Below are 25944 nucleotides of genomic sequence, written 5' to 3' on the forward strand. Positions count from 1 at the left end.
TGTGAAATTAATTTGTTCGCAGAACGATGCTCTTTGAGAAGCAGACATTGAGTCTTTAAGTACCAGTTATCGCTTGGCAGGGAGGGGAGGGTGGGGAGCTGAGGATGTTTGGTACGATCAGGTGGTTTTCAAAGGCACGGAGGAGGATCAGTCGTTTCTAACAGAGTATGAAGGTGGAGGACTGATAAATTTTATTTTGACTCAACCAAAGTCCTCCACACCCAGGCCCTCAAAAGTGACCAGTTGATAACGCAAAACTAGATCCTTTAAAAGCGCAACGCAAGAGGCCTTTCCTCCAAGATACTCATACATAATTTACCTTTCATCTTAGTCTCTTTGATCTGAGTTACCCTCTGCCAAGATACTGTCTAAATGCATTTAATTTTCACTTGTGATTCAGTTTGTCTGTTTCCACGGGAAAGGGGGGTCCATTAGAGATCTTCAAGTCTTCAAGTCGTTATCCCTTAAAAATTTTAATTTTTGTGCTGACGCTTGCTTGAGGAAGGAGGATATTCTGACCAAAACCGAGTAAGACATTAGAATCTAAGTCACTCCGCGATGCAGATTAAGTTTTGAAACCTTCAATAAAATACGAAAGTTGAGTCATTTTCAAACCCAAGGTAACCCTCTTCTACTTTAAAAGCGGAATTTAAAAAAGGCGAGGAATTTTTAGGTTACTACAGTCACAAGTCACTGCAGTCGTTCTTAAGATCTTGCTTTTATTGAATGACTTTGAGACCAGCTCGTGTTAAGTATCTTTTCTTAAATGAACACACATTGTACCTCCAGGATGCAACCTCGTTTCAATGTCTCTCTTCTACATGCCCACGCGGTCCCGCAGTAGGAAAGAACAGAGACCCTGGAAACTGGTTGCGCAGAATATTGAAATTATTATCTTGTAAGCTATGATAACAATTTTATACAGAACAAGAGTTGACAGACACACGGGTAAAATAGTCTTTTCTTTTAATGGAAAAGAGAATTAAACTACTCCAGCGATATATAATTTCGAAAAAATATATGTTTAGACTCAATTTTCATTGAAAAAAAAGTATTTGGTAAGTAGCCAGCTTTATTTTGATACGTCAGAAATCAAACTGATCGCAAAAATGAATTGGCTTTGTCAAAGAAGGCAGTAACAAACTTAATGTTTCGATAGAACTAACAAATGTTGTCTTATTTTTCCCGATGAAAGTAAGTAGGCATGATTATCATGTACTATAAATTGAAAACTAGAATTACAATCGACCAATCACAGAACAAAAAAAATTGAAGCTTAAATAAGCTATAATGCTCTATATACACCAGCTATTGATAAAAGCTGAATAGCAAAAATATAACTCAATTAATGAGCTTATGATACCAGAAAGTGATTTCTATTTCGCAACATATGTACAGGAAAGTTACAAAATAAATCAATTCATGATGAAGCTATCTACAACATTCGACAAAATTCTTTGGGACTATGCTGCATTGAAAGAATTTCGCGCATAACCTTATTTGAAGAGAAACAAACATAGCTGAACAGAAAATGGGAAAAACGTAGAATCGAAGTTTCGTCATTGCCACGAACCTAGTCTCATACCCAGATCTTCCTCGTCCATTTTAGTTACAATTAAACGATAGGATCTGGGGACGAGATTACTACGAACCAACTTGGGATCAATTTCAGTATTGAGCAAAGGCGCACCTACCCCCTCCCCTCCCCCCTTCTAATTCAACATCAACCCTACCTTGTTCTCAGTTCACTGTTGCTGAGTTAAGGGAAGGGTAGATGTGCAGTTGCTCGGTTATTACAATAATCCCCAACTTCCTTAATTTTAACTGTGCAAAATGAGAGGAGATCCCGGAGAAAACTGGCGAGTATTTTGGATGTCAACATCTATAGAAGGTCTCTAGTAAAATTTAGCAACCTTTACACCAAATCACGTTTCTTCCAGAATGTGACTGACAAAGTAGTTGATTTAGAGTGGCTACTGAAAAATTTGCCAATGCAACGAGTTTAGTGATATCATGGCGGAATTCTGAAGTCGACAATGTAAAGAGATCTTTTGGTTTTTCAGTTCCAAAACAAGCCTTACCTTCTTGTACAACAGTCTTTAAGACTGTGGTTTTACTCTCTGAAATCTACATTTTTTTGAATGTTGTCGACATTCTTTACCCAATGCGATGGTGGATGTTTATGCGAAGCTATTGTTGATTTTTCGTTTACATTGTAGACTCCGTGTGACAAAGATCGGATCAACACCTTAAATTTTGGTAGAAACCTTTTTGAGAGCTATACAAGTAGATCCTTCACTTTCTTCAAAAGTTAAGCAAAGCAAATAAAAATAGTTTCCCGAGCAAAAGTATACACAAAACTAAATATTTTACCCTTGCAAAAATTCCAAAAATATACATGCGCTTTTCATTTTTTTTTCTTTAAGCCTTTTGTTTTTGTGTTATCAGCGTCCATCTCGAGCGATGTAAAAAAGCAACGTAAAAAAAGCAGATAGAAACAGAAACTATCGGAGAGCAATTTCCTCTTCGGTAAAACCGTCAATGCTTTCTCCAATTTCACTTTAACTTCTTCCTTGCCAGTTAAGTCCAGCCTTCGATATAATACTGCGTAATGACACTCATTTTCTTGCAGAAATCAAGTTATCAAGTCTTAAACCATTTGAGTAAAACACAAATGCACTGTTTTTGATGAGCATTAATCCACCTAGAAGGTTTGAACCTCCCATGCGTCTTAAAGTCTGCAGTTTCTTTGGGTAAAGCTCGTTCAGCGTTTAAAGCAAAAGTGAATCTTTATCAAACTTGAAGATTCTTAGAGTTGTCTTCCAGAACTGTTTCAGCATGCATGGATTCATCAGCAAAATGTGACTCAAAACAAAGTCAAAAAGATTGATCTTTCTGATGCAGAGAGAAATATACCGATAGCTCGAACATGGATCCTTCAATTGACGAAGCGCACATACTGGGCAATATCGCGCTTGTTGCCTGAAAGGTCTGATATTTTGGTCTTATGCAACTGATTAAACAGCAAATGCTTCTCTGCTTGCTAACCCTCCGTTATCCGCTCCTCGCGACAAAATTGCGACGCTTCTGCGCCACTTTTAAGTTCTTTTCGTTTTTTCCGGTATAACTCCCTTCATTTGCAAAGACTCCTTATAATGCGTATGTAAATGGGTTTGCAAACTCCCAGACTGAGAGAACGCTTTGGAACATTGCCAGCATTTGTAGGGTTTCTCTCCTGTGTGAGTTCGCATGTGTCGCTTTAGGTCCGTGGAGCGTGCAAATGCCCTCGAGCACTCTTGACATTTGTACGGCTTTTCACCGGTGTGATTTCTCAAATGTCTTTGAAGGTCTGTAGAACGAACAAATGCTCGAGAACACTGCGTGCATTTGTAAGGACTCTCGCCTGAAATACAAAGGCAACCGTCAAACGATATTTTATCGCGACCAAATGTATTTAAGTATCACAGCTTGAGTCACCTAATGACCTGTATCACCCCGCGTGCTTTTATTGAAAACTTTAAGATAAAAATCCCCGTTTGAGGGCCGCACGAGATGGAAAAAGCCGCAAGACCCCTCGAGATGCGAGCTGATGAGGAAAAGAAGTTAAAGAAAGAGGGATAGTCATGTGATAGAAAGTTTCTTGACTGCGCTAATTCGGGCTGAAAGGGAAATTGTATGGCTCATGATCATAACGCACGGATCTCGCTATGCTCGGTCCTTACGTTGATCCTCGAGCCAAATATTTCCCTTCCAGCCCTCCCACTCAGTCAATAAGTACATATCATTTACCTGTGTGTGATCTCATGTGCCTCCTCAAGTAACAAGGGTATTGAAATGCTTTACTGCAGTAAGAACACTTCCATGTGCGACCAGTCTTGTCAGGACAAACGTACTTAACATGACGCTCTAGGTAACTCTCGTATGCAAAGATCTTGCCGCATTTGTAGCACGTGTAACTCTCGTCGTCTTAAAATCAAGAGAAGAGAATCATCAGTTTAAATGCTATCTACTCGTGAAAGTTTTCAAGAAATAACTTAACCAAGATGTTGATGATTGTTTTGAATCTGAAATCAAAGTGTTCAAACTCAGTTGAATCCCCTGCTCATTTTCGTCCGTTCCGTTCATCTCCATCGCCTTCTATCAATGTGGGCCAAAATTTTCCTTGGCTAAGTCTACGATTTCGTCCATAAAGCCCCCTTTTGTCCCGAAAATGTTGGTCTAGGCCATTCTTTACTGAACTTACCCGATTCCACTCTGCTAAGCTTCTTCTCAAGATACCACCTGAACAATTTTGTTCGTTTGTCTTCTTTCAAATGGACGCTTTCTTGCAGGTATTTTGTAATCTCTATCTGCGACACGCCAGTCTCCTCAATCAGTTCTTTTTCCAAAGCCTTGTTGTTTTCCATAAAATCTCTGATTTCTCGTCCAATGATTTCTTCTTTGCCCCTAAATGTGACATATATCTCTTAGTTAAGTAGAATACCTCTGGTGGATAATTTTGATTGGACTGATTATCAACTTAAGGAAGTAAAATACTACTGCCGGAGATTTGTCCGGCTTCCATCTTTAGCTTTGGAACGATAAAGAGAAACGCCTTTTCCTTCGAAAAGGATGCTGGTCCGTCTTACGTCACCTCCCTCCACTCCCCCCATGTTTATTGATTACTTTTTCCCAAATTTTTTGTGGTGCCGATTCATTTCCCAGATGTAAAATTAACTGTTACAGTATAGAGTCTTGCGCCGATAGACAACGCGGCTTCTCAGAGCTCGAATCCAGGCTTCCTAACCCGACGTCCGCGCGCTAACCTCTGAGCTAATCGGTAGGAGCTCGGCAAATTTGACAATTACCTAGTAGAATTATTATTGAGGGGGAATCAGATTAATACCATTGCGACCAACCAAAATCCTCCACCCCTCTCTGGAGATAAATAATGACAGGTCCTTTGTGTATTCTGTTCACAAAATATAGTTCAATTCCCTAAAAAATATTTTTTTCTTTACAAGGCTAATAAAAATTGTGATAAACTGGTGTTGTTTTTATCTAAAAGTCGTTTCTCAAAGAGGTTGGCGGCATTTATCAAAACGGTTTACTGGAGGAGGAGATAACATTGAGTGAGATCAAAGAAAATTTTTCAAAACTTACTGTAGCATTTTTTCCAGCTCCTCCTCAAGTTTGTGGAGTCTTGTTGAGTTGTTTTCATTCACGGGATTTATCGAACGTCTCATAGCTTTACTCTTTCTCTCCTTTAGATCCTCGCATTTTTCTTCGGCTGTTTCATTTTCCTCAACGTTGACCTGTTCTCTTTTTACACTTGTTAAACTGTCGCTTACACGTCGTTTAAACTTCGTGTCATGCACTTTACGAGGTTCCTTAAAAGTCTCGCTTTCGTTTAATTCAGTTTCATGCACGTCGCCATCATTGATCTTCCTGTGGTCTACAGTAACGTTCTGGGTACAAAACTCGTAGTCTGCCCGTCGTAAGCACAGCTCAGCAAGCGTGTGTAATCCGCGCGTGTCGAGCGCGGGAAAAGGCACCGGCTGATTCCTCCCGTTATTGGTGCGGGGAATGTAAGAGTCCGCGTTGGCTTCCAAATTGCACTGGATGGCCACATCGCCTGAAAAAAAAATTAAAGTTTTGAACACGAAACTACAGAAAAAATATGCACTTACACAACCCATAATTTATCCATTCACTCTGCTTTGGAAACTCTTTTCGGTGGCCAGTTTACATCATCAACTCAGATGATAACACCAAATAATCTTGTATTGCTCCCCGCCGACGCAGCACCACAGTTTCTTTAGGAACTTACCCTTCTATTGAAAAAAAGTTTATCGAAATAAAGCAAAAGAAAGCTCTTACAAGTGCTCTGCCCTTCCATGATCTGTCCTCTCGGTGAATTATCTCAGTGTTCAAAGCCAAGAAAAGTAAATTTTTTGAGGGGGGTTTATCTTCAAAATGGAAATATCTTCGACGATGAAGCTACACGGTCCTAATAACTTTGTACGTTTTACGTTCTGTGCGTTTACGCTGATCGCAAGTTCAAGTAAAGAGCTACCTCTCGCAAAATTTCATTTGAACTCCTTTGATTTTTCCTTCAAAAATTTGTTTTTCTCAAGGAAAACCTGTTACTTAGAACCGTGGATGATTCAAAAGCTAAACCGGATCAATTCTATAGGGTTCTGGATAAAACTCCACCAGAAAAAGTCGAATCTATTTGTCACAGCCGGAAATCTCCAGTGAAATTAGATAACTTAAGATCTTTTTAAATAGAAAACCGCATACGAATGTTGTTTTGTTTGTTTTTTGCATTAATCTGAATTTATCATATGACACCATTTCCTACCTTACCTCAATTTTTTCCTCTTGGAGTGTTTGAGCGTGTGATGACGTGATGCGGGCTTAATTTTCACTGCATCGAATAACACAATTAACTTCCGAGCTACACCGATATTTTTGAAATTTTTTGTTAAAAAATAGAGAGGAAATATTTGTAAAAAATTCAAGGTCCTGATCTGAGCATTCTCGTGATTTAAATTAATTCGATCTGTCCCATATAGTGAAGATAAAAAGAAAATAACAATTGTCTTGCCATTTGATAGTGTAACTTTGATCACCTAACCCAATAACAGAAAAATCTAAAAATTTGTTGCTGCGTAATTAATGGTTCTGTTTCGAAAGACATGTGAAGAAAAAATTGGATTTTCCCTCGCACTTAGTCTCTCTCCTATCGCATTTCATATCTACTTCTAAGTAGTGTGAACAAAGTGTACCTAGCTCAATATTGCGCTGGAATCTCCTCGGAAAGAATCCTCTTTTTACTGACGAGAGTAATTTTATTGAACAGGTTTTAGCATTTTGGTCGGTTTTAACCAGTTTAGACAAGTTTACAGCCCGGAATCGCGTCGAATCTAGAGGCTAGGAAGTTTAGTATGGACTACTTGTGATTTTCGGACCGTGAAGATCTTCCCTAATTGCCATTTTGAAGTTCAGGACTTTACAGGTGGTCATGTCAACAAAGTTTACCAACACTTACCGGTGGCTGATGAGCCCGGATTTGTCTGTTTCTCTGCTTCCTCAGCGATGTCTGATAACTCCTCATTTTCTGACAAACAAAAGAGAATTTTTTCTGCAAAATGAGTCGAGAAAGCTATTCTAGGAAGTTCGATTTAAAGAGTTTTAGAACACTAAACGCAAGGTTGAATTATTGATGCCAGGTAGTGATTTCACTACTTTTGCATACTCGCTCACTGAAGTAATCAGCGCTTGGAAAATCTCAAAGAAATTTGAGCGCTCCGAAGAAAAAAATCACGATAAAAAAAAGTTTTTTTTTTCTTTAGCGTAAGAAACTAATTCAATATGAAAAACAATTGAATCTAACTCCTTTCCACCAATTAGTCAGAAATACTAAATCTGACTGACTTTCGCTGACCCAGCGAACCGCGGACTGACGCCTCAACAGAAAAATTAAAATAACTCAGAGAAAATGTTATGAAAATGAACAAAATTGCACTAGAAATGATGACATCGCACAAGCAAAAGCCTTCTTAATGGAAAGGCTCAGAGTTTCTTAGCTGAAAAACACGATTGACCTTTAATCTTGAGAAACCAAGTTGATCCCGGTGCGTTGGTATAACAGTACAGGTACTTACCCTGGTGTATATCCTCGGCTAACTTCCTCTTGTTGCGAGAGGCTTTTTTCACAAGAAAGGATTTTGGCATATCCTCTAGACTCGGACGCGTTCTTTCTCTTCAAACCAACTCCACTGCTCATCGAGCTTTAAGGCAACTTAAGGAGGAATCCCTCCCTCCTTGCCTCAAATGACGTTATCAACCGATTAGCCCTGTCTCCATTTGCGTCTCTGAGACTCACAAACCCCCATCAGGTATCACCATTAACAACGCGTAACTGATATCCTTACGATTTGCGCACGCGCAGGAGCAATCTGGCGTTTCAAAATAAACCTGGAAGTGCGCGTTCAGATTAAAGCTTGCAAACGTCTACTAAAACTTGAACGAAAATTCTAATTCTAACCGTGGTAGTATGTGATGAAGATAACTCTCCACAATTTTCGTGACAATCGACAGTGATGGTAAAATGTTGATGTTACACCGCTAGCTGTTTGGAGAAGTTTCGGTCCATCTGACCAAGCGGATTGAATAAGTTAGCAATTACGTCACAACCAGGTGTACGGTTAGGTAATAAAATTGACTGTCTTACGGTTAGAGTCATGCTCCCAGATTAACCGACTCTCAAATTTCAATTACTCACGGTTGGTGCCATTCACCCTTTTTTATTTTAGTCAGTATACATTTTTTAAAAAAGATTTTGAATCGGCTTCCTGCCGACGTCCCTTCGAGGTCCGCTAACATGCGGATATCTCGATATTTACCGGTATGATACTTGTTATTGGCCGGTTCTTGAATATCCCGCGCTCGACCCGTTTTTAGCAGTTGTTACGGTGTCGAGCGGCGAGCCAGTGAGTAAACTTACAGGTGGCCGACAGTAACATGTGTAAACAGCGACTAGGCCCCGTGTGTTCAGTGTGATAAGGTCAGAATAAATTGAACAACACTAGCAGAGATCAATGTCAGCGTGGGTTGAGTGTCTATTCTACATGGATGAAATCACTGTCGAAATTCCCTCTTGTTTTAGAGATAATTTATCGAACTTTTCGTCAATCAAGATTGGGAAAGAACGCGATTGATTTTTGACGTAAGATGATCTGTTAATCTCCGACGTTTCTTCAATGCATAGTGCGTCTTTCAGCCGGAAGTGTTGTTAATACCACAAGCGACTTTTTGCCTTCCCAGTGTATGGCTATTTTCTGCGATAGATAGTTTGGTTGAACACAAAGTTTTAAAGCTGAACACGAAGTTAATTTTGTATTTTAACCAGTTGCACTATTAAGCAGTGTTATGGAGCAAGATATCGTGTCAGAAACTAGGATCATTCTAACTTCTTTCAGAAACTTTTGTGCATGTGACGAATTCCAATCAATATAAAAAAGAGTCACGATGGGTGAAATTCATACTAAAATCAAAGCCGTCTTAAAGTTTACATAACGAGCTTAGTTACTGACCCTGGATTTACTGAATGAATTAAAAATGTTGACAACTTTAAGAATTTAGATGACAGAGGTTAGCTGCCGATAAACCATTGCGCATCAAGAAGATTCTGTCTCCATGAAAACGTTAATTGAACATTTGATTGTAGAGGCAAGAATTCAATGCTCTCCTGAGTCCGTGCGGAAACGTTTTTGAAATCTTAAAGTGAGTTTTGTTTCAAGAACAATTTAAATTGCTTCCTCATATTTATTGCACTTCGTAAGAGATATATTTGAATCAAGCAGGTCATATGCATTAACAGGTTGCGTGTTAGAATTGAACGCGCATCGTCACTTGCAACACTGAGCTTTCCCTTTTCAACTATAGAACTTGAAAATAATTTATCTGTCTACAAAATTGGAAACTTTCACCTCTAATTTCAAGCTTAGATTTGGAAATTACGTCCAAATTCTTAGAAAAGAAAAATTCACTGTTTTCCCAAAACAATCCAAATAAACAATTGTGGTCTCAAAGTTTATCGATGAGCATTCAGGTAATTAGGAAATAGAGAGAATGTTGTCCAATGCAGCTTCTCGGCTCAAACTTTCAGCGTTTATTCTCAATTAAGAAAACTTTGTTTTTTCGATTTTCAGCTATCCACTTAAAGGAAAACCTTCCAGAGGATGATTCTTGAGACGTCATTTAAATCTCCGTGTTTAGTTTCTAATTGTGAATTGTTTTTTTAAGGCGAGATGACCGTATGATTAGGCAGTCAATGATCCGTGATAAATAGACAATTAGTGGGAATGTTTTCCACGAATTTGTCTTTAGCAACACTTAAATAATCTATTGGTACCTAACTAATTGGAGAAGCGTTGCAGTAGCGGTGAATGGCTCCACCACTCTGTGCTTTAATTAGACTCTGAATGACTAAGGGAAACCGGCTTTGATTTGCCACCAACAACTTAGAACTCTTTTGTAATGCCCCCAAAAAAGAAGCAGATTTTTGACGAATTGTTTCGGTTGTTGTGTTGAAAGTTTTCTTCAAAATGGAACATAAGGGACAAAAAGAAAACCGACGGATTTGTGCGAAATAATTGAAATAAACCATGTTCATATCAAGCAAAACAAATGGTAATGGTCGGTCAAATGAAAATAAAAAATTGCGTGTAGCTGGTACCCGCTTAAAAATGATACGCTCATGCGCAGTGGCCTCAGCGGTTTTTTTCACGTTGCTCCTTGCACAAAGGAAACGAAATTAGCTTACAAAGGATAAATGGAAAGCAAACTCTGCTTCAACGTTTTGATTGACTTCGTACAGGATCTCAAAACAAATGCTTCATGAGGAAGCGGGCGATGTTGAATTGCCCATGGCCTCTTATCGCTTCTGCCATCGTCTTTGTTTTTTTGGTCTAATAACGTTCTCTCTCTGTTCCGTTGTGTTCATCATGTCAAGAGGTAAGCACGGCGAAAGGATCCTCTTGCTAAGGGGTATTTACTTTCCATGATCTAAAAACATCCATATTTTGCTTGGAAGATAATCGTGAAGACCCCGTGCGTCGAGATGATCGCTTATTAAACATTCATTGAAGCGTAAAACAAATTTATTAACATACTTCTCAAAGTGGCGCCTGAAGTCGCGAGTTCGATCGAGAGCCATCAGCACTGTCATTGAAATAGTAAACATATCAAAGCTGTCCTTTGCTTATCAACTCAGATTACAAAACTTAACTGTAAAAGAATCATTGCTTTAAGGGTATTGCACAGTACATTGGGTCGTTGAGATTTCCGGGTTCAAGCCCAGGACGGGTCGTTGAGTTGTGTCCCTGGAAAAAAAAGAAAAAAAAAACCTCCAACCAGGGAGAATAGTTGGTAAGGGGGGAGTAAAATTACTCCTGTTCGCTTATTTTATGTCACGTAGAATGTTCTTGCTAAGCAAGATTTAGCTTGAGCTTAGAATTGTCTCGATATGCCCTTACTAATCTCTTCTTTCGTTAGTGCCACTAAAAATATATTTTTGTCCTTTTAATGCTGAGTTTGATTCGAAATTCTCTTTAATAAAAGTAACAACTATACTTTTGATAGGTTATTTGTCCTTCTTCGTCAGCCGAGGATTTGAAATCGTCGAAGAGGAAAGTAATTCGATCGAACGAAAACGCGAACTGCCCATCATCAACAACCACAGAGGAAACTTCAGTGAAAGAACTTGTAAAGAAGGGGATTTTGAAGATATCTTATTAGTTATTGTCTTTGTGGAAATCTTCTATGATTCCATTCCGTTACTGGAGCGACTTTACAGACATCGTTTTCCACATATAGTTTATTGCGGACCTACAAAACCACCTGGAGACCAAGAGTACAAGATGATCGTGGTATCTATGCTTCACGGAGTCACAGCTTACGAGTGTCTGAGCACTGCAATCAGAACACAACCTCAATTTACGGGTTATTTGTTTATTAGAAGTGATTTGTTTTTAAATTTTTGGAGCATTTCAAATTTGAATAGATCTAGGATATGGGAAAGCTCTGAACAGCTTGGTTACCAGGTCATGTTTGAGCAACCGCGCGATTCCTGGATCTGGTGGTACACGCCATGGGGGCTAAAAGCTTGTGAGGAGGCCTATAAAGACCTTATTTTCCTGAATGACGCGCAGAAGCGTGCAATAATTGATAGTAAAGGGCAAGAAGAAAGCTCGTGGGACGTGGAAAACTCATTAAATGCTTTGCTATGGAATGGGCGTGGCTTAAACATGTGCTATCGAGGCTTTTCAAACCTATTTTATATTCCTTCAGAACTGGCCACTGCCTTTGAAAAACTGTCCACTATTTTTCAAAAGTATCAGGTGTATATAGAAATAGCAGTTCCCACCATGATTAAAATGCTCGATCTGTCTGAAAAATCAGAGAAAATATCAGGAGTAGATATCGGATTTATTTACGGGGAGGAGCGCGCACAAAACGACGGTAGTTTATTTTGGCGATTTATCTCGCGCAACATAAGTTATATTAGACCTGTTGTGCTAACGCGTAAATACTCTGCAGAAAAAAACTCAGTCGGGATGGTGGAAGTGTTGTTAAATCGATTTAATCATACAAACTGTTCAAATAGCTAGTTTATAGTGTGATCAATTTTTTATATCTAGAAATTAATTGTTGCAGGAGAAATATGTTCTAGAAACCACAAGGTTATTATCTCTACCATTAATAAGTGTTTATAAAAAATATTACTCGTTGTGTTCTGAGAACCTGAGGGGTGAAAATCCAACTCGGGTTTCACAACTTTGCTCGTGAATGACGTCCCTAAATTCAACTTACGTTCCAAGAACCATAACGCTCACTAAAGAAACTTCTGCCATGATTATTACGAAGACTACCTTTCTGGGTTCGTTTTTATAGCTCTTTGAATGTTGAAATAGATTGCATGGAGATCAGTGATAAAAGGAACAGTGAGATTCAAAATAACAGCACACGTACCAAAGATTAGCCACTTGGCACACGTATTCGCTCCGAGCTTTATGACAAGTTTCTTCAGTTTTTTGTCCACCTCAAAAAGCCCATTGATTAAATGGACAGGATCCTCTCTCATCACGCTTTCTCCTGGCCAAGAATACTTCCTTGGGACTTCAGTTTCTTTTTCGTATGCCATGAGGATTAATGTTCTCAGCCACAAATTTCCAAAAAACTTTAACTTTGATGGCAAACTTTCTAGGTTTGTGTATTTCTTTAGAATAATCGATGTCGTAACGTGATCTTTATAAACTGTAGCTGGTTTTTCCTAAGCTTAGAATAGCGAATTTATATCAGAAAAACAGAATAGAGGGGGAATAGAACTTGTGACCACCACTTTCAGAGAGAAGGACAATTAGTAAGGAGATTGCTGATAGTGATTCATGGAGGAGAAATGGTAATGAGTGCTAATTTGAAAGACTGCTGACCATATTATGTGCCAAGAGAGGAAGACTGGTGACCAATGTGATGAAAAAGTTCCTTCTCATACATGTTCTTCTTATCTTTAAGCATTGATTTTCCTCCTCTCGAAGCGTAGTAATTATATAACAACCAGTCGCAAGGCATTTCAAAGTAAAATTTCTCGAGATAACGACCCAGCAATCGAAGATTTTCGTCGTGGAAAAGCTTTCCTATAAACCCCCACATGCTGAAATTCAACACCTCCCAAGTAACATTTCCTCTTTGATCAATAAATTTTCGTATTTGACTCAAAGTGTTGGGCTCAGTTGTGACATCATCTTCAAGATGCAAGTAATAATTTGCAAGGCCATGACTGTAATAAAACATAAACACGTAATCCATGCTCTGTTTTGAACGCCAGTACATTCTGTCAGGCCCGTCGCCAAGAGTAGACGGAATTCCTTTCAAGCGAGGATAGAACGAGGGAGGAGCCGAAATTACATGAATTAAATTCATCTCCACGTATTTAATAAAGTTTTCTAATAGTTTCTTTTTGACGATCGCGCGGGCTGATTCTTCGGTGTCGGCGAGAAAAACAACAATTAAGATGTCTTTAAGGTCATCCTCCGAAACATTACTCGTCAAGAGCGAGTTTAAAGTTGCAGTCAAATAACTTTCCGTCTTGTTCTTGTAAGTTCTTTCGACAGTTGGAATTCCAATGGTTAGAAAAACTAAAACAAAAAGATTAGAAAATAATTGGCAAAGTTACATTTGATTAAATAAACCGCAATAAGGGATATAATCGTGATGCCTTCCATTTTGTACCTTTTCTCGTAAGTGGTTTTCCCAGCTCCCTCACACTTGTCTTCGTGATGATCTCCCCGTTTGGTGAACAAGACAAAACGTCCTTCACATTACAGCTTGCCTTACAACTCATACCTGAGAAGAGAACATCCGTTACTCTTAGACGTATCTTAGAATTATTTCTCCCCATTAACTCTGCCGTAACCCATTCATATTAGAGACCTTTAGCAGCCAGGAAAGAAACGCCGAGGAAGACTTCGATTTAAAAGTGAACGTATATTTTTAGTTAGAATTTCGCGAATGACTGGATATGTTAACTGTCTCTAACAGCGCCACGTCTCAACTTCAACATGACTTAAGTGCTCTGCGTTGAGTTTTAAATCGATGCTTAAAATACCGTCTAAGTTCCCGTTGTCAGATCACGAAAATGTTGGTGATCTTGCAGAGGACGGAAATGTACAAAGAAATGTACAAAGTTTTAAAACACTCGTGCTGAGCCATTGCTCTGTCTTTTACGTCCTTTGTTTTGCCACGTCCCCGTTGCCGTCGCTGTCGTGGTTACTTGTGTAACAAGCCAATGAGAACTCGCAAAATCTCAAAGTGAATCATGCTCAACTGAAAGATCGTAGATAAATTAATTTACGATTGGTCTTGGTTTTGCGACTTGTTGTTTGTGCGAGAATCAGCATGATTCTTTGTCTTAATTCAGAACCGGGCCGGGGGGGGGTGAATTTTGAACCAATCACAGCACTGTTTCCTCGAAAAACCCCTGACTACTTACTGACGTCAGGTGGTTGAAATTTCCAGTTTAAATGAAGCATCAGTCCCGCTGTGAAAATCAGGAGAATTGTCTTGGAAGGCGAATTATTTCCTCTTGAATAACCAAGACATAACTTCAACTGTGAAGAAACAAAAACTTGTTATAACATTTTGCAATACTCTATTCACAGACCGTCCATTTTCTCTTTGTTCATCTTCAAAGGTGCGAACGAAACTGACAGCCAAGAAGATTTGAAGAATGCGAACACTTGGGAGAAGGGGTTGGGTAAACTAAGAATTTTATCTTGCCCTGGCGTGTTGGTGGACTAAGTTTGCAATGAAAGTATTGACATTAAAAAATGGAGACTGAGCAATTATTGGATGAAGTTAATTGTTGAGCATAATATCATGATTTATCAACGCCGAGCTCTGAGTTACCTACGGAAGCCAAAGGCTGAGGCAGATAACACAAACTCGAGGTTTGATAATTCATGATATCATGCAAAAAACGAATTCAATAATATTTTTATCATACATTTTTAAACTATTTGCAAGAGAAGATACTTCTCTCTGCGTTTGTAAAAGTATGAGACTTGGAAACTAGGCAGACTTTGAACTCGACTTGATGACTCAACATCCGCTGCAGACACTGGGTTATCATGTCAACTTCACACGCTAAAGTATACTGACTGTATGCTCTCTCGACCAATTAGAGTTTTCAAAGTAAGTCTAATGTGTAATAATAGAAATAACACCATAGGCAAATTCATTCAGTTTACCTTTACCATCCACCTCATGTTACCGACGTTTTCCTTGGAGTGTTTAATTAAGTGCGATCATGTGTCAGAGAAGAGACCTTTTATTAACGACTTTCTAAAGCACTATTGTTCTCACTTTCCAGATTTTTCTAGCGCCAAGAGGTCCATCTGTGGCTGCAATATCAAAAAAAAAGAAATGATTTTCTCTCTTTCATCTATCCCTTTTTCCGAGAGAGCGTTGTGAAAGCTGAAAGAAATTGCGGATCATGAAACTTTATACTGAAACATTTTCAAATCATAGAAACCCTTGAATGAAGCTTTCAAGAATAAGTATTAAATGGCGATTTAAAATATTTCATGAAGAAATCAGTACCCGTTGTCTTTCAACTTTTTGCGTGCTAAAATGTTCTGGATCAATCTCAGTTGCAGAGCAACTGCGCAACCGCCCTTCCTCTGACCCAACAACGAAAGCCAAGTCTATTTTGAAATGTGTCTCCAGAATGCCTGGAACTAACTCACGTATGAAGTAGTTTTTTTTATTAACAATATTGGAGATTTTTTACGTTTCTTACGAAGTTTTTTTTTTAACTAGCCTTCGAGAAAAAGGATTTAATAATGATTAAAAAACACCGACAAGAAATCAAATACCCATTGTCTTTCAGCGCCCATGATGAATAATTTCTCGATTGTTGCAGAGGCCAACGGATTGTGCTGCCTTTTCATGCTTGAAACAATGTTATTTCGGAAATCAGTCAAATTGTTTTTGCTCTCAAAATTTATTTTAATGGCCTGAATCACCACCATAACACAAATCAATAAAATTTTAGAGATGGCGATTGTCATCATGCGAAAGAAATTTATCGGAACAAAACATTTGGTGAATACGGTATTCGCCATAGTTGGTCTGAGAACCGCGTCCTACCTTCCGAGCGTTGTTGACACAGTTGATCTGTAGGAGTCTTCACTTATTTCAGTTTTCCAAATTCAAAATTGTCTCTGTGTAGCGAAAAACCTGTCGTCTGCATCAAATACATCTTCTTTCGGTCACCTCCGAACTTATCAAAGGTAATTTATGCAAAATTCACGTTATATTTGTTAGAAATAGCGATCAGTGAGTTTTCGTTACCGTGGATTTCAATTTTTTTTCCAGCCACGTCGTTTTTAAGGACATTGAATTTCCAAAAATTGTAATTAGCAACAAGTTCAGCGTCGAAATAGTGTGAATCTATGAGATAAATCATACCCTGGAAATGCTAATTTTTGCTTGCTTTCTGATAGAAATTCCCCAGAGTTATGTCCCGCTTTAGATTGATTGATAACTTTGTAGATTCCTTCAGCATACTGATTTTACAAGCAAAATATCTAGTTCTGCCCGGCTCCTAAGAAAGCCTGCTTTCCAAGGTTGCCGTGTCTCATTCGAAGCTCTGATGACGTAGCATGCATTTGGACTCATTTTAGGAAGCTCTCCACTCCACTTTCCGCTTCGCACTTTACACCTGGGTATGTTGGCGCAAGAGAACACTTTCTCTTGATTACTGCCAATTATCCCAAGACCTAGTTATTGTTCGACAGACTCAGACCCCGTCCACACAAATGCGTTTCCGAAACGCTCCGTTTTCGTCTTATTAAAAACGCATCGAATACTTTGCGTCCACATCAGCGTTTTCATAGCGTTTTTGAATATCCACACTAAGACACGCGAAAACGCATACAAAACGTGATTTGATGTACTCGTCAAACTGCGCATGCCTGAGCGAACGACCTTTGGCTTCCCTTTGACTTACTTGTCCGAGTGGTGAGTTGCGAACCGTTTGAGAGAACCAATGTTCAACAAAAGGTTGAATGACGCAATATTAAGCTCCAAACAAGCGATTAAGCAAGGCAACAACATTAAAAACATATCCATACGCTCATCCGTCTTATTTGTTTCGAATTTGAGACGAGAGGCCTGGAAATAAGGTTGCACGACGCTATGGCGTCATCCAACGTCCTCGTTTTCGAAAGGAGGACGTCTCCGTTTTCGACCGTCTTTACTAAAACTACCCAGCTGATAAAGCCAAATCATCTTGTAACACCCTCCACCGAAGCAGCACCACAGTTTCTATAGAAAATTATACCCCTTATATTCTCACTGTGTTGTGTTGCCTTAATCTGAAAAGTTCACATCAAACTTGTGCTCTGTTTGAGATAGCGGCTCATATGAGCGTGTGACAGACAATCTGAAGCACAAAAAGTTCAAAATTAGAGAAAACTTTTATATCACAGTCACCCACTGGAAATAGACCGCTCAATACGGGTCGACTACTGAAGACATGTTCCACAGATTTGGGGTATTCAAAAAAACGTAAACTGAATCTCGCTCAAAAATACTATTTACTTTGAATCTGGGAGAGAATTGATTAATTGATAGATTATTGCTAGTTTTATTAGAGTGATCCCGCTTTCAGTGACCGTTCAATACAGGTGGAGGACGATAGAAACAGGCTATTGGGACTTTGTATAGGGAGACCAGGACCGCTAAATAGAGGGAACCGTTTAGTACAGGTTCGACTGTAGAAACACGTACAGATGTGAACCTTACGCCAGTAGAAGAGCCTAAAAGATAATCATGGAAACATCGAATTTAAGAGCGTATGAACAGGGAACTAAGAATTTTCTTTCTTAGTATAAACTACGCAACAATTCATACCTAAACTACACAACTAATGTCTGGCGAATCGTGACAATTTAAGACAGTGGGAATACATTTGTTTGAGCAACAGTTTGACCTTAAATTAATTAGAAAAAAACAAGATACGCATGAATTATTTTTAACAGGTACCGTGTGTGTTAACGATAATAATATTTGTGCGTGACCTCAATGATTCAGAATCAAAGTAATGGGTATCTATGGGCCATTTTTTTGCTACTTAAAAAAGAAAAAAAAAACACTATCCACTCATGTTTAAGCAGTTCTCTGACTCGCCTCAAATATAAGAGACAGAACGTGATTTTATCGTTTAGGTCAGATAACTGTGGCTGGTACCGGGAGGTTAATTTGCTAACTTGACCGACGAGAAAATTCGGCTTGGATTTTTTATTTTTCGTATGTGGAATTGCTCGGGTGTACGGTGATAAAATGCCGTCAACAGACGCTTTCATGGAAACTGCGAATATATATCATGGTTCATCTTGGAATTCTGTCATAGATTTTTTACAATATTTCTCCTCGTTAGGTTACAGAACGACAGTGATATTCGTCTTATAGCAACTAACGAACGTTATACTCCGTTAAAACAAACAAACAAGGGAAACTCTTTGGACGAAAACTGTCGATCATTTGCCGGCTAAACAAAGTCAAGTTATGCCATGGCCAAGATGTGGATTAGGCTGGCTTTGCATCTTACTAGTTATCTGTAGTGTTGTCACAGTTGTCTCATCGTATTGCGTGGCTCTTTCTCATGGACATATTTATCCCTTTCTGCCGGCGATTAGCGAAACTGGCGTCTTATTTCCGGAGAAATATGTCTTTAGAGAGTTAACAAATTTAACTGCGTTTTTGTTCATCTCCAATGCGTTTGTCCGTTTTATGCAGTACAAGCTTGTGGCTGAGCAGTGTCGAGAGGAGCATGTAAAACTGCGACGTCTCAACAAACTGGCTTTTGTGGTCGCCATCTTGGCAGGTGTCGGAATGACCTTCGTGGCTAACTTTGAAATAGAAAAGGTATGGCTAACACAGTTATTATATTAGTCTTAAAACCTTGCAATTTCCTTCTGATATTGTTTCCGATCTCTAAAGCGGATATATTCATATGTAATAAGTTAGTGAGTGGCGTTTGAGATTCATGACACCAGAAACTCGCAGATCGTGATACGAATGTTAGATAAAGCGACCGGTCATTATTTATCGCCGATATGGCGGGGGCGGCCTCTCTCCTCTGTCCCCTTTCCCTCCCCCGGTGATAAATAATGATTGGTCTTTGAGTGAAATGCAAGCAACTTCAAGCTTATATTAACTCTTGAAACTCAGACTTTTTCTGTCTCTGAAGCTGACGAGAAATAGAGGAGTCCCATAGTTCAAACCGGAGACGTCTTCCGGGCGGGAACCTTTTTGTCTTACCCCAGGTGTTATCGTACCCCGAAATTTCGAATCTCGGTGGGCGGGGGGAAGGGAAGACATACTGTTGGGGAGGTGCCGTAAAAGAAATCACCCCAGGGTGTTAAGTGATGAGGATAATTTAGTCATTTTTTAGAGTAAGATATCATGGTTGACTAAAACGTAGATCGAAGAAAAAGCACTTTTGCTTTTACACTATTCAGGACTGGTCCATTCACGACATCGGTGCGATGACAGCCTTTTTCAGCGGTCTTCTTTACTGCTGGTTACAATGCGCAATGTCATATAAGCTACGCGACCACGGTGTCATCAACAGCTCAGCAGTGTGTCACTCCAGAGTCACGGTCTCTCTCCTCATAACCTTTTGCGTGGCGATATTTGGCGCGTGCCAGACCAAGGCCAATTGGGAATGGGACCAAGCTCGGCCTCGTTATCATTTCTTAGCCAAACTCAAATGGAGCCCTGAAGATCCGGGATATTTTTACCACGTGGTATCTAATGTTGCAGAATGGAGTATGTGTGGAGGAATGCTTCTGTTTATGTTGACGTTTGCGCACGAGTTCCAGCAAATAGAGATAACATCTGATATTTCGTCTACTGATTACTGGTGACGATTTCTATGCGGAACTCAGCCCACTTCGGATCTCCTTTTTCAGTATTGGATGAAATTTAATTAGAATACGGTAATAAATTTTAATTTTAAAATTACGCGCTCAAAACAGCCAGGAGCTTTAAAAGAGTGAAGTCTTAACATGTGAATGTTAGCCTTGATTATAGCATTTTTCAGCTACAGTTCATCAAACGGAAGAGCGCCAGATTAGCATGAGAGTAATCTCGAACCCAGATCCTACAATGTAACTGTAGCTTACAACCGCTTGGCTGGGAAAGGTCTGGGTACAAGACTTGCTGGGGCCTTTCTACGTCCAGATTGGCTATCATCCTCGATAATCAGGGTACTGAGCTACAATAGTTGAAGGACATTTTCATAATAACGTTTCAACAACTCTTTTATTAGAATTCCTTTTAAAAATTAAAACCTTGATCATAAAAGCTTTGAAGCTGAACTTCGTCGAGTTAGCACTTAGTTTGACCAGGCGTGGACACAACTTAAAACTTTTCTTTTAAGTGCTGATGATGTCTTCCTCACTGATAACATTTCAGCAAAATTTCTCAGAAGTATGTCCAAACACTCGTGAAAAAAAAAAGAGTCTGCTAGAATGACTGCTTGGTGAGAGCACAGAGTGCAAAACAAGAGAAATATTTCATTATTATATAATCATATTTTTTACCCTAGCTATATCAGTACAGGTTGTGGTTCAACACCATTCTATTTTTTACTTTCTCTAAGCTATCATCTCCAAAATATAGATAATACAGACACATATTTTCCAATGTAGAAATATTTGTTTTTGGAAATTCAGTTCCCTTAATATTAATTGTTTAACATTATATTCACATTGCTTTCAAAAATACTGCCCCAGCATAATGCCCTGGGATCTGTTTCTTGAAGGTCCTGGCAACTTACTGGCCTGTAAAGCTGTTCTGATTTTAATTCCAGATGGGGGTTTAAAAGGTCTAGAAAACATACAAAAAAAACTATTAGCCAAAGAACCAAAATGGACTCATTACAGTGCCAGAAACTGCTTCTCTATTGTTTTAATGATTTCCAGCCCATTAAGTTACTAGGACTTTGAAGAAACTGGTTGCAGACCCTTCACCAAAACCATTGGCAAAATTCCACCAAATTCACCATTAACGTTTTTTTGCATCCATTGTGGGACAGAGCTGACAGAGGTGACCTTTAAAGCATTAACCATTTAACTGTTAAGAGTGACTAGCATCTAATTTCTCCTCACAATATCACCACTGAATCACATGCTGATGTCATGAGAGTAAAGGAAATGATCACCAACTAAAGAAGTTCTTGATTGTTACACAAATTCTCCTTGTCAGCACCTTAGTTAATGTAAGGAGAATATGATACTGATGTTGGACTGTAAAGGGTTAAAGAAGTCACTGCTCCTGACATCTACCCCACCACTGATTTTATGCTATTATTCTACCATTAATGAAGATCAGCTTCAGGATGACATTTCTAATTTGTACAAATCACTTCTTTTTTGCTGCTGAACAGGAATCTGAGCTCTTATTTCTTCAAGATAGTTAACATCTGCAAAAAAAATGGGAAGACTTTAAATGAATTTTTGGAAATCAAACTTTTTCAATTTTATAGCAATAATTCTACAACAAGAATAATACAAAATCAGAAGATCTAGTCTTTGTCTCTGTGATATTTTTGTATTTCCACAACCATCTTTACTTATGCCATTACAAATTCAATTTATTTTTTTGTTCTTTGATTTGTGTAATCAACTCCTTAACAAATAAAATCTGCAAGAGAGCTGTACAGACCATGTGTAAAAACAAACATACCTATATCTGAATATAAGATTTGCTCTGTATGGTCTGCTTTGGCAATCACTTCACCCCTAAGAAAAACCATCCACAATGCATCATCATTTTATCAATAAAAATCAAAGTGACAAAGCATGAATCAATTATAATAAATGATGGTTGATCCATGCAGTTAAAAAAGGAAATTTGATTAAGTAAGGAATGACAACTGACTATCAAAGAAACAGAAAAACAGGAATGATCCTAATTGGAGGGCTCAGAGCAAGAATGATCCCTTGATTTTTCGGCCATTTTTGAAAGTGTTCAGAAGTAGTTGAATTTTGGCATGTGGACACTTTCAAAAATGGCCGAAAAATCAAGGAATCGTTCTTGCTCTGAGCCCTCCAATTGATCTCCAGTTTTTTCAGATGATCAGAGGAAAACACAAACACAAACACACCCAAAATACTCAACACTATCTAGGAAATCAATGACAAAAAAGTCATAATAATCACAACACAATTTCTGTTCTCATCCAACTGCATCTTTCTTTGGCTGGTGATAAACCACAAGCTTACAAATGACCTTTTCACCATTACAATCCTTACCCTTACAATCAGGAGCTTTGGTAGTTGGTGCTCGATTTCCTTTATTCTTGCGACTTTAATAAATGATTCAGGGGTGATATTGTAAGGGGAAATTAGATGCTAGTCACTCTTAGGGGTCTACAGGTTTATAAATTTTTACCATGGATTGACAACTGTACTGTGGCCCCAGGCAACATATGTTGCTTTTTCATCTCTGGCTGGAGACACAGCTGCTACATACAACTGAAAAAAAAAAGAGACAACTTGAAATTCATAATTTGTGTTTCTTTTGTTCAATGTATAATACTATTTATTGTTAATAACTAAACAAGGGTGAGTTCAATTCACAAATATTGGATGATTAATTTTCCTGACCTGATTATCCAGCGCCCTGTGAATGAAAACAGAGACTGTTAAGTTTTCAGAACATTCTACATCAGAATTCAAGCAACAACAGTGGAAGCTGACCAGGTATCTTATTATGGTAAGGGCAAATACCTAAGTTAATTTCAAAATGGTGTTATGTTAAAATCTTAACACATTTGAAGATAAATTTAAGCAGTTTAGTCAGAACTACATTTTATGATGTTTTAGTTCATATGGCAGAGATGAAAATTACATGCTTTCTTGAACACTCTTTTCTTTTAACCCCTTAACTCCCAGAAGTGATTAACATGTAACTACCCCCTGTAATATCCATAAATTATCCAGCAAACAGCTGCTGTCTTGATCTACCCGCAGTGGTACCCGAGGTACCCGCAGTGGTACCCGAGGTACCCGCAGTGGTACCCGAGGTACCCGCAGTGGTACCCGAGGTACCCGCAGTGGTACCCGAGGTACCCGCAGTGGTACCCGAGGTACCCGCAGTGGTACCCGAGGTACCCGCAGTGGTACCTGAGGTACCCGCAGTGGCACGTGTTTAATGCAAAATCAACAGATTACCCACGGGTAAATGGCCAAAAATTATGGTAACACCAGATTCTTGTTACTAATTTGCAAGGAAATGTGTTGCAGCTAGAGGGGAGAATTATCAACTAGATCCTTGGAGTGAAAGGGTTAAATCTACAACTATACACTATAATCTGCAAAAAACTTACCTTGCCCTAATGAGTGGTTCCCAATGAGCTGGTCCTGTGGTCATGTTAAATGCTCCAGGATAAAATAGCAGTTTACACCCTAAAAATTTGAAGCAATTTTTGGTGATGAGTGCATGTTTTTTAATAAACTTATAAAAATGCATAAAAAAATTTTGCACAATTCAACAACAGATCTTATTGAACCAATTCAACCAAGGTACTGCAAGTTTCTCATTGGCACACCTTAGTATTCATAATGATAAAAACACTATTATGAAAAAAGATGATAATTGCAAGGCTGTTGACAAGTTCGAAAGTAGGAAGTAAAAAAGATGGCAGACTAGCCATTCTCAGCTTTGTAATTGATCAACATTCACCTTGCTGTGTGTAAACTTGAGCCATCTCTGGAAACCTGATGTCATAACAGATTCCAATTCCTATTTTACAGAGAGCTGCCAAAAAAATAACATGACTTCAGGTAAAATGAATATAGCTTCCACAACCACATAAACAATAACATTACAAAATAATTTCAACAACGGCAGCATTCCCAGTTTAGAGTGATTAATAAAGATAAAAGATTTTAAACCAACATACATGTATCCATCATTGTCAGCTGTTTCCCACCACACAAAACTTCTGATTCTTGAAAGCGAATTTTTCCTGGAACATCAATATCAAAGAGATGAACCTATGAAAAATATGTGATACCTGTTCAGAAAAATTCTTTATAAAGAAAAAAATAACAAACTGGATTCAAGTGATATCAGGGAGATTGACATTGTACTCTTTTCCAACAAAAAAATTTGAAATTTAAGAAGGAGATGGTGCTAAGCAAAACAGAATTTGGAAACCCAACACTGCCCACATAGATTGATAAAAATACAGATTGGAACAAAGCATGTAAAAGTATAGATATTCAATGCTCCTCAAATTTTCTTGTTTCCCCAACTCTAGGGTCAAAATCTGAGAATTAAAATCTCAATATCAAAAATCTGAGGTCATTTATTAAGAAAATCTAAATGGCTTGGTGTGAGTTAAAAACAACTGCTATAAATTGTTAACCAACTTCTCAATCTGACAACAACTTGGGGCTGCATTAGTGTGCTAACCTTCCTGTGTTTGGCAAGCATGGCACCATCAGGTCCAAAAGAAGTTGAAGTATTGTACAGCTTCCCATCAGAATCACTTTCAGGGATAGACCCTCCTATGATGTAACAACCTGTCTCCTTAGCAACAGATGATAGCATGTTTGTGGATTCCCCTGGAATTTGCTCAGCATAATCGGCAAAATACTGAGTGCCATAAGGTGAATTGAAACATTCCTGATGGAGTCGGATTATTTTTAAGTTAAATTTAAGAAAATAATAAAAAGAATAATTCCTTAACTAACCTTAGAAGGTGACAAATGAATAATGGGGATAACTTTCTAGAGAAAATGTGGTGCTGTGTTGGTGAGGGATAATGCAAGATAATTTGGTGTTTTCAAACTAGGAGGGCTAACAATTGAAACTACACTTAAGAAAATCTTTACAGTGATCAATTTACATTATTAACTCAGTTGACAAAACCAATTTTCTTCTATAAGGGTGACACAGAAGGTGCTTATGAATACTGGAATCTCAAATTGGTGAGATTTAAAATATCATGTAGAGATTGAGTCTATTGTTGCCTACTATTTCCAATGAAAATTATACCCTTAGGAGTGACTGGCATCTAATTTCTCCTCACAATATCACCCCTGAATCACACAGAAAGATCATGAGAATTAAGGAAATGTCATCAACTGAAGAAGCTCTTGATTGTTGCAAAAATTCTCCTTGTCAGCACCTTAGGAAATGTATGGAGAACAGTTTGGAGAATATGCAGACTGATGTTAGATTAAAGGTTAATACTCAATGCTTAAAAATTGATTCCAAAAATTGGTCTCTGCAATGTGTAAATAAAATAATCACACATAGGACCATGATTGAAATGATGATAATGTTTCCTGAAGGGATCCAGTGTACTGTCTCTAAAACAAAGAAAAGAATGTGTTTTGAGGTATTTTATCAGAGCTTTGCGCTTCAGAGTCCCCCCCTCCCCTTCCAAAAACGTTCCCCTTTAAAAGGGGTAGGGTTGTTAATGTAGGAGTTCCCCCCAGTCACTCATCCCATCAAAGGATCACTGAAAACATCCCATTTGACTCCAAAACACCACCATAATATGAGTTCCTATTCGATTACATGAATCTCTCATAACACTTTGGTTAACAATTTCATGGTGGAAATTTCTCCAAAAGGTATATATTACCGGCAGTGCGACAATCTTCGCTCCGTTAGAGACAGCTTCTTTGATCTTGTCTTTAGCACGCAGCAAATTCTGAGCCTTGTTTGCAGTTACTGCAAGCTGAATCAGCGCGATACGGAATTCTGAAAAAGTAATATATTAAAGGATGAAAAACTGAAAAATATTTCATTTAACGAAAAGGAAATTTTACTAACTGGAGGCTGACATGTTCCTTCAGGTGAGTTTTA

The 25944-nt window shown here is 38.5% G+C and overlaps 5 protein-coding genes across 7 annotated transcripts; 2 read left to right on the plus strand and 3 right to left on the minus strand.

Moving 5' to 3' along the window:
• Positions 1 to 722: 722 nt before the first annotated feature.
• On the minus strand, positions 723 to 8123 carry LOC131783584 (zinc finger protein 667). The gene is made up of 6 exons (XM_059100351.2): positions 7650 to 8123; positions 7034 to 7102; positions 5143 to 5614; positions 4244 to 4446; positions 3790 to 3966; positions 723 to 3403 (listed from the first exon to the last, which is right to left on the minus strand). Exons 1-6 carry the CDS (start codon positions 7717 to 7719, stop codon positions 3099 to 3101), a joined length of 1296 nt encoding a protein of 431 aa, XP_058956334.1. The 5' UTR covers positions 7720 to 8123; the 3' UTR covers positions 723 to 3098.
• A 2199-nt stretch (positions 8124 to 10322) lies between these two features.
• LOC131783556 (uncharacterized) lies at positions 10323 to 12282 on the plus strand. The gene is made up of 2 exons (XM_059100315.2): positions 10323 to 10503; positions 11131 to 12282. The coding sequence occupies exons 1-2, from the start codon at positions 10380 to 10382 to the stop codon at positions 12156 to 12158; spliced, it is 1152 nt and encodes a 383-aa protein (XP_058956298.2). The 5' UTR covers positions 10323 to 10379; the 3' UTR covers positions 12159 to 12282.
• LOC131783557 (alpha-1,3-mannosyl-glycoprotein 4-beta-N-acetylglucosaminyltransferase C) lies at positions 12065 to 16956 on the minus strand. 2 transcript variants are annotated; one of them, XM_066169235.1, is made up of 5 exons: positions 16519 to 16956; positions 15297 to 15449; positions 14540 to 14657; positions 13780 to 13893; positions 12065 to 13685 (listed from the first exon to the last, which is right to left on the minus strand). In XM_066169235.1, exons 2-5 carry the CDS (start codon positions 15312 to 15314, stop codon positions 12985 to 12987), a joined length of 951 nt encoding a protein of 316 aa, XP_066025332.1. In that variant the 5' UTR covers positions 15315 to 15449; positions 16519 to 16956; the 3' UTR covers positions 12065 to 12984. The 2 variants fall into 2 exon arrangements, with proteins under 2 accessions (XP_066025332.1, XP_058956299.2); XM_059100316.2 differs by lacking the exon at positions 16519 to 16956 and adding an exon at positions 16198 to 16494 and having other exon boundaries at positions 12066 to 13685.
• A 1306-nt stretch (positions 16957 to 18262) lies between these two features.
• On the plus strand, positions 18263 to 20256 carry LOC131783511 (DNA damage-regulated autophagy modulator protein 1). The gene is made up of 2 exons (XM_059100272.2): positions 18263 to 18978; positions 19575 to 20256. The coding sequence occupies exons 1-2, from the start codon at positions 18619 to 18621 to the stop codon at positions 19980 to 19982; spliced, it is 768 nt and encodes a 255-aa protein (XP_058956255.1). The 5' UTR covers positions 18263 to 18618; the 3' UTR covers positions 19983 to 20256.
• A 131-nt stretch (positions 20257 to 20387) lies between these two features.
• Positions 20388 to 25941, minus strand: LOC131783510 (omega-amidase NIT2). Of its 2 annotated transcripts, XM_066168817.1 has the most exons (11): positions 25912 to 25941; positions 25721 to 25839; positions 24541 to 24753; positions 24026 to 24119; positions 23806 to 23880; positions 23450 to 23528; positions 22728 to 22743; positions 22513 to 22595; positions 21805 to 21860; positions 21435 to 21541; positions 20388 to 20946 (listed from the first exon to the last, which is right to left on the minus strand). In XM_066168817.1, the coding sequence occupies exons 1-10, from the start codon at positions 25922 to 25924 to the stop codon at positions 21453 to 21455; spliced, it is 837 nt and encodes a 278-aa protein (XP_066024914.1). In that variant the 5' UTR covers positions 25925 to 25941; the 3' UTR covers positions 20388 to 20946; positions 21435 to 21452. The 2 variants fall into 2 exon arrangements, with proteins under 2 accessions (XP_066024914.1, XP_058956254.1); XM_059100271.2 differs by having other exon boundaries at positions 20390 to 21541.
• Positions 25942 to 25944: the final 3 nt, after the last annotated feature.

Source organism: Pocillopora verrucosa, chromosome 6, assembly GCF_036669915.1.
Source record: "Pocillopora verrucosa isolate sample1 chromosome 6, ASM3666991v2, whole genome shotgun sequence".
Lineage (NCBI taxonomy): Eukaryota > Metazoa > Cnidaria > Anthozoa > Scleractinia > Pocilloporidae > Pocillopora > Pocillopora verrucosa.

Coding starts and splice junctions, on each gene's coding strand:
- LOC131783584 (XM_059100351.2), bottom strand. CDS start 7,719: ATGCCAAAATCCTTTCTTGTGAAAAAAGCCTCTCGCAACAAGAGGAAG. Junction 7,103..7,649: donor AGCCGAGGATATACACCAGG/GTAAGTACCTGT, acceptor TTTGTTTGTCAG/AAAATGAGGAGTTATCAGAC. Junction 3,967..4,243: donor GCTTAGCAGAGTGGAATCGG/GTAAGTTCAGTA, acceptor CTTGATTTTAAG/ACGACGAGAGTTACACGTGC.
- LOC131783556 (XM_059100315.2), top strand. CDS start 10,380: ATGCTTCATGAGGAAGCGGGCGATGTTGAATTGCCCATGGCCTCTTAT. Junction 10,504..11,130: donor TGTGTTCATCATGTCAAGAG/GTAAGCACGGCG, acceptor TACTTTTGATAG/GTTATTTGTCCTTCTTCGTC.
- LOC131783511 (XM_059100272.2), top strand. CDS start 18,619: ATGCCATGGCCAAGATGTGGATTAGGCTGGCTTTGCATCTTACTAGTT. Junction 18,979..19,574: donor CTAACTTTGAAATAGAAAAG/GTATGGCTAACA, acceptor TACACTATTCAG/GACTGGTCCATTCACGACAT.
- LOC131783510 (XM_066168817.1), bottom strand. Junction 24,754..25,720: donor CGAAGATTGTCGCACTGCCG/GTAATATATACC, acceptor CGACTCCATCAG/GAATGTTTCAATTCACCTTA. Junction 21,542..21,804: donor AATCTTATATTCAGATATAG/GTATGTTTGTTT, acceptor TTTTTTTTGCAG/ATGTTAACTATCTTGAAGAA.
- LOC131783557 (XM_066169235.1), bottom strand. Junction 13,894..14,539: donor ATTTCAACCACCTGACGTCA/GTAAGTAGTCAG, acceptor TTCTCTTCTCAG/GTATGAGTTGTAAGGCAAGC. Junction 13,686..13,779: donor AAAACCACTTACGAGAAAAG/GTACAAAATGGA, acceptor TTTTTGTTTTAG/TTTTTCTAACCATTGGAATT.